The sequence below is a fragment of the Eurypyga helias genome, unplaced genomic scaffold (assembly GCF_000690775.1).
Source record: "Eurypyga helias isolate BGI_N326 unplaced genomic scaffold, ASM69077v1 scaffold14060, whole genome shotgun sequence".
Taxonomy (NCBI): Eukaryota; Metazoa; Chordata; class Aves; order Eurypygiformes; family Eurypygidae; genus Eurypyga; species Eurypyga helias.
The window spans coordinates 3,642-14,153 of record NW_010225167.1 but is presented as its reverse complement, the minus strand read 5'-3'; the positions used below and the strand labels follow the sequence as shown (position 1 = coordinate 14,153).

Here is a 10,512-nt window from a genome sequence, read left to right as displayed (position 1 = left end):
ACTTGGCCTTGTGGAACTTCATACACCCTTTTTCTGTTTCATCTTACCAGGCTATTGAGACTGACTTTTGAATATACGTTTTCTTTCTGTCCATATAAAATAGACATTCTGTCAAATAACTATTACATTTTCATTCCACACACAAGGGGAATGGTTTCTGAACAACTTCTAGTAACTGCTTGTGCTTAGAAAATGTGTCTGAGGTCGTGACCCAGCAAGGGTCTCTGCCTAAGTTTAATGGAGCATGCATAGCCTGATGGAAAGTGTTTTATGTCAGTGCTGGGAAAACTGAGGCCTAAGTAATGATGACACAAAGATTGCAGAGCAAGTGCAAGTCATAAGACAGAATGATGATGCAATAACATATCCTTAGAGAGTGTGTATTTTTAGGCGTGTGAGGTTTTCTCCAGTTATTTTTGTCTGGAGTGATGATGTAATTCTTCAGCACTTCCTGTAAGAGAGAGGTCTATTTTCTAGTAACCCTTTGTTAAAATGCTGTCAGTGAAATATTTTAAATTTTTCCAAACACCCTCGTTAGTCTTGAGAAGAGATTTCTGTTTCTCTTGCTCAGGTGTTCCAGACCTTTTATCGTATCCGTTGACGATATCATGTTTCAGAGGCCCGTTGAGGTTGGATCCTTATTACTGCTTTCTGGACAGGTAGGAGTTCATTTCATTTTGAAAAGGAGAAAAGCTTACCTTTGCTGTAGTCGCTGTTCATCACTGCTGATGACCAGTGCATTATGAGAGTGTGTGACTTCCCTCGTTAAACAGTGAAAAAAGCGTGTTCCCATTTTTCAGTGCAGTCTAACGAACTAGAACTCTTAACCGTGTAGGTCTGTTACACAGAAAAAAACTACATCCAGGTTCGAGTGCACAGCGAGGTTTATGATGCAGATACCAGGGAGCACCAGACGACCAATATCTTCCATTTTACATTTGTATCGGAAAATGAGGTCCCACGGGTTGTCCCCAAAACTTACGGAGGCAAGTATCCGATTCATGCGTGGTCAGCACAGCTCTGTGGGCAAGACGGCTTGCTTTCTGTTGAAACCTTGGTAATTTCCATAGGTGAACTATTGGGATTTGAAAAATTTAACAGGATTTCATGGCACACCACATCTGTTTTATGCTTGGAAGACAGTGGGGATTGCTTCTTGACCTTACCATTCTGGGTGGTTGCCCAGCGTTGATGCTAAGTTGCCAATATAGTTGTCTCTTTTTTTTTGTTCCAGAGTCCATGTTGTATTTAGATGGGAAACGACACTTTGCTGCAACCATGAAAGAAATCTGAGGGGCACCGAACGCTGCCATCGGCAGTGTAGCAGCGCGCTGTCTCAGAAAGATTTGTCACCAGAGGTGTCTGACAGACAGGTGCTTGCAGTACTGGAAGAAAACTAGCCCAAAACAAAAACCCCAAACCCCACAACAAAAAGTACCTTTTTAGTGCTATTTATGTGTTTGCATATATTTGGATTTTTTATTCTCTGCTACTGGGGTTTGTTGACGTTTACTTTTACATGCTGATGCTGGGGGAAAAAAGGCTGAAAAACGACAATCTTAAGCTTGAGATTGCTTCTCTTTTGTCTGCTTTGAGAGATCTCTGTATGACCGTTGCTGTCTTGTCACCGAACACCTCTCCTTGTGTTTCCCTGAGAAGGGCTAGAAGCTCTCTCGGAAAAACGTCTGCAGTAAGCAGATGCACACGAAGTTCCTGTGTACGTCAGGCTTAGGGTCTCGCTGCCTTTTTAACAAGGACGCGTGCGTCCGGGCAGCAGCACAAGCGCAGGGTTACTGGTGTGTGCACAGTGTAAAGCAGGTGTTCCCTATCGCCTGGGATTTTACAAGGTTGTTGCTGCTTCTCTTTTGGGTGGTTTCGTGTTCCCTTGGGAGGAAACTGTTTTTTGCAATGAAATGAGGTGGCCAGATGGTCTCTTCTAGCATTGTTTGTGTACAGCCATTCCTCGCCAGCCTTTTCTAACCCCTTTTTTTAAAAAAATAGAACTGCACGTGATTTCCCTAATGAATTATTTCTTCTGGCCTGTAGGGCAGAGATCTGAGTGGTGAGATTGGGTGGGACTGGGAACTGACATTGCAGAGCAGAACATTTGGTTTGTTAGGGATTGGGAGCAGGCAAGGTAAAATGCTGCTCAAATCATTGTGGTTACACTTGAGGCTGGAGTTAGGGGTCCAGAGAATCTGTTTTGAGCAGCTCCCAAGTCAGCTGCTGAATGGAGGGAGGATTTGTATCCCACCAAGGGGTGCTACAGCTAGAGGACAGCCTCCTCAGCTGGATTATGGGTCTGGTTCCTTGGTAGACTGTAGTGAAATACGAATATTGCAGAGCTTTAGAGGTCGCCAGCTTTACCTGCGAAGGACGGGGTCATTCCCCACCATGGAGGGTCCACCATGGTGGACGTAGCCATGGCATGTGAGCAACAGGAAGAAAGTACTTGATACTGAAGTGCTTCCGGTGTAGTGAAGAAAGTTTTAATGATCTCCAGTATCTGTCAGATAAAGCCCAACACGCTGAAGTGAGGAAGGTGAGTGGATGGGAGGAATCGACTTTGAGCAGCGAGGATGATCACAAGCACAAAATTGGACCTCTGACACCTTCATACCAAGACTGACATCCTCTCTGATCAAGACACGCAAAGAGTGTTGGGTGTCAGTGGTAGTTTAGATGGGTGAAATAGGGTGTCTTATAGTACCCGAGAATAGACTTTGGCTTCCCTGCTAGGCTTAAAATATTTGGAATCGGGAAGCAACAAGTAGGGATGATGTGAATCAGCACAGATGCATGAAACGGGTTGATAAAATAACGCAACATGCTGAAATTTAACCTCTGAGTAAGAAAGTTGGACAATCAGGCCCAGCTTCCTTTGGCGCTAGGACAGGGTGAAGTTCCTGGCCCCTCACCGCGGGTTGCCATTCCTGGCAGGAGGACGAGCATTGCGGTACCTCAGCTTCTCCTTCCCAAGATGCAGCTGCTGATGTGTGGCAGCCAGGCGTTTTCCTGCGGAGGCACAGGGGTGCTGCCTGGCCTAACGCATGGCAGTGGTAGCAGGCTCTTGGTTCCTTGCGTAGTTCCTCTCTTCAGCCACGCCCCAGAGCTGGTTTGGCTGTGTGAGGTTACAGTCTTTAAGGGTTATGACACTCTGGATATACAGTATTTTCTGTTTTCCTCCCTTAAAAACTCTGGAAACTGAATACACTAGACTGACCAGACAAAGAACTGAAACTCTATCCCAGTTTCTTCCCCCCCTCCTTGCTGCATGGGTCACTGTTGGCAAATAAGTAGGAAGGCAGGAACTGGAGGGATCTATTCCAGAACTGTGTGTTGCTCCTGACAGTCTGCAGGCTTTTATCATCGACCCAGTGGTCCTACCTGGGTCGCGTTTGTGTAATGCTTGGAAGTTAAGGGGGTACCAGGTTCTTCCTCTACTGCCTTTTCAGCTGTATTTAAAGAGGAATTTATTGTAATTTCCAAATTCAGCTTTTGGGAAGGGATGGGAGAGGAGAAAGAGGTAATAGAGTAAGGAGGAAGGCGTGACACCAGAACCTCTGGATACAGTGTAAGAAAGCAAATCTTGAATGAATCTCAAATGAAGATGGGTTTAAATTGACACTGGGGAGGTTTAGCTTAGATATCAGGAAGAAGTTCTTCACGGAGAGGGTGGTGAGGCACTGGAACTGCTTGCCCAGAGAAGCTGTGGATGCCCCATCCCTGGAAGTGTTCAAGGCCAGGCTGGGTAAGGCTTTGAGCCACCTGGTCTAGTGGAAGGTGTCCCTGCCCATGGCAGGGGGGTTGGAACTAGATGATCTTTAAGGTCCCTTCCAACCCAAACCCTTCTGTGACTCTCTGATTCTATGCTTGGAAGAGTTATTGTGCTTTCAAGTTCACAGTAACCTGATTGCGTACTGCCACTGCAGCAGTTACAGAAATGTAGGCACAGTCATATGGAATGCGTGTGTATATACATATGTAAAAGATGTATCTATAGTAATAAACAGCATAGAACCCATGCTCACGTATTTTTTACTCTGAGAAGGTAAACTCCAGGTTGTTGCCCTCTCTGAGAACGGACTGAACGTTCAAGAGTGTCATTTATGCACGTCGCTGTGTCCTTTGCACGTGAGGGAAAATTCTCAGGTCTCGCCTTTAGAATGAAAATACTTTTAACATCGCAATTAATGTGGAGTCAATCGCAACTTAATTACCGACCCACTAGTCGCTGCTCTGACTGACCGTCACCACACAAGCCTGAAGGTAGTAGAAAATCCTTTTATTTATAGTGAAGCTGTCTGTGTAACTGGCTGTGGCTTTGCAGTGGAAAGTGGGTGTTTTTGTGCCATTGTGTTTTGGAAAAACCATGAGGAGGAGGCAGTCTGGGTACCTGGATTGCCTCCCTGAACCCAATCACTTAACAGCAATACAAAAGGAGGTTTCCGTCTGACTGACGGACCACCGTGCCTGAAAATGCGCTTTGTTTTAAATGTCTTTATTTTTTTTGTGTCCAAAAAAAAGCTAAACTTACTTACTCAGACCTACTGTAGCCTCTGGTAGCCCTTCTTTGAATACGTGCGATTCCTTGGCAGCCAAGCCATGGTGTAGACGATGCTGGGAAGAAGCTGGCTGCAGCTGGCGCAGTGTGGGCCGTCGTTCAGACACCTGCTCTCAACATAGCGCCTGCTTGAGGGGCTTTACTGTGCGTTCAGGCCAGCCTTTGGCTGGTTTTTGCTGCTGAGGGCCATTGGGCGCGAGTGAGAGCAAGCTGGCTGCAGAGGCAGGGAAGGCTGCCGAGGAGAGGGCACCAACACCATTTTTAAGGCAGGCACGAGTGTTCTGTTTGTGCCTTGGGCTGCTTATGGAGATCTGTGTAACAGCTGGGCCTGTGTTCGTCACGCAGCTGTCGCTGGGAGTCATTGGAACATTCTCTGTGTGGATGTTAAAAGCTGTAAACAGAATCCCAAGTAAAATTTAAGCAGCTGAGCTACAGCCTAGTAACATGAGAAACCGCCTCTGCCCGCTGCCCTCCGGGCTCCGAGATCACACGGGCTGGAGCAGTGCATTACCAGCCTGTGGCGTTTGGCATAGGTCCCGCTGTGCCTCCCTTACTCTCTGGATAGGATCAGGAACTCCTCCTTGTCACAGGGCTGGCAGGGACTTGGGGCTGGGGTTTGGAGTTCTGCTTGCCCTGGCCATGGTCCCCTCTGCCCCAGGAACGTGCGCAGGCGTTGCTCGTATCGGAGCCGAAGCAAAAGGCAAGCGGCTGCCTCTGCTCTCCGCCTTCAGTGGCCAAGCCAGAGAGCGGCTCCATACCCCCCGAAGTCTACAAAATCGGGTGATGGCACGACTGCACTGAAGTGTCTTCCAAGGACGGCCCTGGTGAAGGGCTGACACTGGCCTTGGATGCTGTTCTTCCAGCTGCACAGGCTCTAGGACACTACGTTAGAAAGAGGGAGAGCAGGAAGGAGCAAGAGAAGACTGCTGTTATGGAAGGGCTCTCCAGTGCGCACAACTGCGACCTCTATCTTAGAAGGTGGTGTTCTTTTTCCCTTGGAAAGAAGGAGTTCATGTACACGAGCCACAAGAGTTCCTGACGCTCACCAGACGTGTCAATACTAACCTTGGCAAAGACTACAATCCCCCTCCCTCCCGGAGCCGCGGTTAACGCGCGGAGCGGCACAGGACACTGTGTACATCTGTTAACAGCGCAGGGCCAGGGCACCAGATCAGACCGTGTGAAACGGAATCGATCTTATCAGCATACACACCGCAGATCCAAGCATGGAAAAAAAAATCACTGCTTCAGCTCTCGAACCACATGAACCGGCGTCGCTGTATTTTCTTCAGTGCGGTTGTACCGATTAACGAACCGCAGAATTTGTTCTTAGCAGTTTAAAAGTGTTTTCCAGCTTTGGACAGACTGGAAATTCAATGCAGCCACTGTCAGTTATTTCTGGCCTTCGGGTCAGATGCTGTCGCCCCTGGACTACAGACTAACGTACCATAACCAAGTGGCTCTTCCCTAGCTCTACCTCCTAGAATGTGACCGAGCAGACAAGACTTCTGCAGAGATCAGGCAGTCCATCAGTAGCAAAAGGCATGAACCTAAGCCCGAGATGCTAAGCAAAGTAAATTTTGGGAAACCCAAGCATCTAAACAAGGCTTCCAGGGCAAAGGTACTTCGGAATAATGTTCTCTGGCAACTGAAGGGGCGCCCGTGCTTCACCCGCATTACCCATTGCAGCAACAAGACCTTTAGTGGTCCACTGCAGGTACGTATTAGACAAACTCGTGAAAGTAACAAAATTAATGAAATTTTATTGGCAAAAATCAAGTTGAATGTGACCTGTGTCATTTAACAGAAGCGAGCCTCAGTTTAGCTTATCAAAATACTTCAGTTTTCCAGCTGGATCTGGAATTATCTGTGCAAGAAAGAAAATGAAAACGTTAAAGCCTAAAACCAAAACCACATAAGCACAACAAACTTTTAAGCCCAGAACAGCACAGTATTTCAGAATACAATGCTAAGGCCAACCCACAAGCAACACCGAAGAGTAATTTATCAGTTGACGTGATTACTGTTTATCTCTGAAGGTACCTAACAACAGCAGCAGAAAGATTTAACTAACTGGGGAAGAGAGAGTGCAGCCTGCCAGAGGAAGAATTTTGGTAGCTAGGAGAACGTACATCTAGGCCACTTGCCTCAAAAGCAAGAGACGTTAATGAATCGACGTCTGTAATCAAGAGTCTTAGAATTTACTTACAGTTCTTCCCTTGGCCACCACACTCTCATGGCTTCCTCTGGTTTGATCTAATTAAATCAAACACAGTTAGAAGGTGTGGCTACATCTTTGAGAAAGCCTTTTTCGAACTGCTCTGCTATTTAAATTATCTGCATCCTTTGCAGAGAGGAGAACGAGAATGCTTATGTATGTAGACCTGTAAATTGGCAGTACTGGGGCTGTTAATCTCAGCGCCATAAGGCTGTTTTTAGGAAGTATGTTAATGTCGTCTTATTTAGGTGATCCATGGTCACGGAGGGCAGAACTTTTCAGCACCAAAATACACCCGTTAGGCTGGCCGGCCCTCTTTCATTTTACAGTCTTAACGTCCAGCTTCCCCTACTAAGGCACTCTTCTGCGAGCTTGAGAGGTGACTCCTAGCCTCAAGTCATCCTGGGAAGCTTTCACATCCAGCAAGGAAACACGGTTTAACATCCCACTCTTTTTACTATCTATCACCATGCTCACTACTCCGCTTAGAGGCTGCTGGGATGTGTTTTGTTGAGACAGCTCCTGAACAGCAAGGCGCCCTCATCACCGGCTGGTTCGGAAGCCAGGCACGTGCCCGAATACGTGCCAGCGATCTCAGCTGAGCCAGGTGGCTCAGGCCTCTAGTCAGTCTCGTTACCCTGCTGAGGCTTGATGCAAGCCCGGAGAACACAAACGGGTTCAGTGGGTGCTCATCGGCACCCCCGCTCCTCTGCCTGCAGTCACCTCTGGGCCAGTCGTAACACAGGGCAGCAGAGCAGTGCTCTCTGCTGGGGTGCCGAAAGCGCACGCCGTCTGCAGATGCTGCAGCGGCCTGGCAGCTCCTGTCTGCCTCTTAATTGGGTAGTGCCGGGGGTAGAGCCACAGTAAGGCTCAACAGAACCAAGAATTTACTTGGACAAATAACTGAGAAGAAGGACGGACGCAAGAATTTCCAACTTCCTCCCAACAGGTGTTAACAGGGAACAAAGTTCTTGGTCACAAACTCATTGCTGCTTGAGAGCGTTTTCTTAGGCAGGGAATTTGAAACAACCGGAATACGTCTAGTGTGAGGGAAACTAATGAAATCAGTAGTCATCCAAAAGACCTGACTATAATAATGTGGGAGTTTACTTATACGATCGCACTGAAAGTTGTGAGGATTCTGGACTTGGCTTTAATGGAAATGACAACTGAGTGGTTTTAGTAGTACATGCGTTAAAAGAGAAGCAGTGACTTACTGTTTCACTGCCAGGTTTCCAACCGGCAGGGCAAACTGGAAAAAAAAAAAGGAGAAAGTCAGTACAAGTATTTGTACACACGCTCACCCTTGCGCACTTAATATTCTTTCTGAACTTGAAGTAAAACAGCACACCGGTGTCACACATTAAGTATCTGCAACCACTAAACATGCAGTTTTCTTTATACGTGGGATGGCGGCATAACAGTTTGTACCCGATACCACCTACCTCACTGGAAGCCCTGTATCTCTGGATGGATGCCTATGCCTCAGTTTAATTCTCGTGCCCTTCCAGCTACAGTACTGGCAAAGCAGTACCTGAGGAGGAACACCTACTCTAGTACAAACAAGTCTCACAACAGAAGTCAGGTGACGACACAGTGGCCAAGGTTACTTTCCTTGAAACCATTTTTTTTAGCAAAGAAACCAGTACAAAGGTTCCACCAGAGACTGAGCGATTTTATCTAAAGCCTCGCTCAGGAGCAAAGGGATTACAGCGTGCGGGCAACGTGCAGTGTGGCCGAGGGCCCCGTCAGCACCTGTACAGTTGCACATCATCTGGAGTGAAGCTCATTATCTGTTCAGAGCTCTCCCTCCCAGGCTACAGCCCCATGAGTTACACCATATGACGCTGCGTTAAGGCACACTGTTGGACAAAATACCACAAACGCGATCAGGGATTGCGGAGAACTCTCCCATTCTCTGCAAAGAATCCAAAAAGGCAACTAGGGATGCAAAAGCTGGCGAGATTCCACCTACAGCTGGAAAAATCGTGGTACCCTGGAAACACACTGCAGATCAGTATTCTGTAAGACAGCTTTGTAACTAAATAAGAGAGGTTAAATCTCCTTAGTCAAATGAGTGTAGCCTAAGTATCAGCATCTCTCTCTTCAAATCTGTACAGCAAAGCAGAGCAATGATTTCTACCTTCATATAAAGGTACTTTCAAGTGCCAGGTAAAACTGACTTCAAATGGCAATTGAACTGCTGCACGTGTGTATTAGTACTGAAACAAATCTTAAAACCAAAGAGAATGTGTTTATTTAAACACATCAGTTAAAGAAATGTGAAAAGTTCACCCTATGCTTGAGCTAGGGGATACGAATCCTTGAGACAAAGTAATGATGGGAAGCCGGCGAGGTTGTCAGGGGAAGATGATCGCATAGTGCTGGCAAAGAAAACACACGTAAGGGCAGCCCGACTCTTGCAGGATCACTGCGTATCCTGACGTGAAGCACTCTCCATTACCTGTCACAGATTCTCAGCGACAGACACAGGACAAGGATGGCCTGCAGCTCAGTTATTTTAGTACGCTCAAATGTACTGCAGTATTGGGCCTGATTCTTCATGGCCTCATATTACGCTCTCCATTCTCAGGGATGCAAAGCAAAATACGAATTACTACACCAGAAACAACCTATGGAGGTACCAGGACCACAGACTCTTGTGGCAGGGCAATCAAACCACCGCATTCACTGCATGAGGCTAGACTCTAATGCGACTGAGTACCTTTCTCCCCAAACCCTGCAAATACAGCTTCCAGTCTAAGTAAAACAATCTCCCACAAGAAAGTAGTTGAAAGAGCACCTTCTCCATGTTTGTCGGTGTATTGGAATGCTTGTACTAAACGAAGCGTTTCATCCACTGATCTCCCAACAGGAAGGTCATTCATGGTGATCTGTCGAAGGATTCTCTTCTCATCAATAATGAAAAGGCCTCTGTGAAAACATTTTTTTTTGGGGGATATGTGTTAGGAAACAGAACTAATTAGTGTTGCATTTACACACTATTTTATGTCTGTTGGATGGGAAGAATCTGATCTCTGCAAACCCCGTACAATACTCGCCGCCTTAGAATACTACTGACCTACTGTTCTTCAGCCAGGGGATCAGATGACGTGAGCTGATGGCAAGTTAAAACCAAAAAAGAACAGTTCTTTGCAGAACATAAAACTGAGCTTTGGCAGGCCCAGCCAGGGGATGTTTCAGAGCCTGTGACGTTACAGAGATCCCAGCAGCAACTAAGCAAGTTTAGAAAGATGCATCTCCATAGGCCAATAGTTACCCCTAGTTTTAACTCCACTTGGACTTGGGAGGTCCCCGAGTAACTGCACTTCTGGGGTTTGCTGCACATCTGCCTGGCCCTAGGTATGTGCTGATGGCTGCTGTTAAAGAGGATATGAACCTCCACCCCTTTTCTGACTCACTATGGCTTTATTTTTGGGTGTGTTCTTCAACATATATTTTCTCTCTCAGCATGAATCCCCAAGTCAAAGGTGCTCTCAAAGACAAATTTCAAATGCCTCTTTAGATAGCAAGTACTGCTCCAGCAGAACAAAATGAACTGTAACCAAGTGAAATACCTAAGTGTATGCCCTTGATCTTCCAGATATACACCATAATCCTTTGAAATTTGGTGTGTCAGATCTGAAAGGAGCGGAATCTTCATAGGTCCAAGTCCCCCTTGTTTTCGAGGAGTATTAATCCTTTGAAAGAAAATGAGACACACATGTTA

The 10,512-nt window shown here is 46.6% G+C and overlaps 2 protein-coding genes across 2 annotated transcripts in view; one reads left to right on the top strand and one right to left on the bottom strand.

Moving 5' to 3' along the window:
- Positions 1–571: 571 nt before the first annotated feature.
- On the top strand, positions 572–1,293 carry ACOT9 (acyl-CoA thioesterase 9; the record flags this gene model as incomplete). Its single annotated transcript, XM_010148483.1, has 3 exons — positions 572–659; positions 836–986; positions 1,235–1,293. Coding segments are annotated over 3 exons (298 nt in total), but the record flags the coding sequence as incomplete, so codon positions are not given.
- Positions 1,294–6,310: 5,017 nt separating this feature from the next.
- Positions 6,311–10,512, bottom strand: part of PRDX4 (peroxiredoxin 4) — a gene marked incomplete at its 5' end in the record, with an annotated part of 6,265 nt that continues 2,063 nt past the window's right edge. Inside the window, 4 exons of the mRNA XM_010148472.1 lie at positions 6,311–6,431; positions 8,000–8,034; positions 9,586–9,716; positions 10,361–10,483. Coding sequence (XP_010146774.1) covers positions 6,381–6,431; positions 8,000–8,034; positions 9,586–9,716; positions 10,361–10,483 — 340 coding nt within the window. The remainder of the gene's footprint in view (positions 6,432–7,999; positions 8,035–9,585; positions 9,717–10,360; positions 10,484–10,512) is intronic.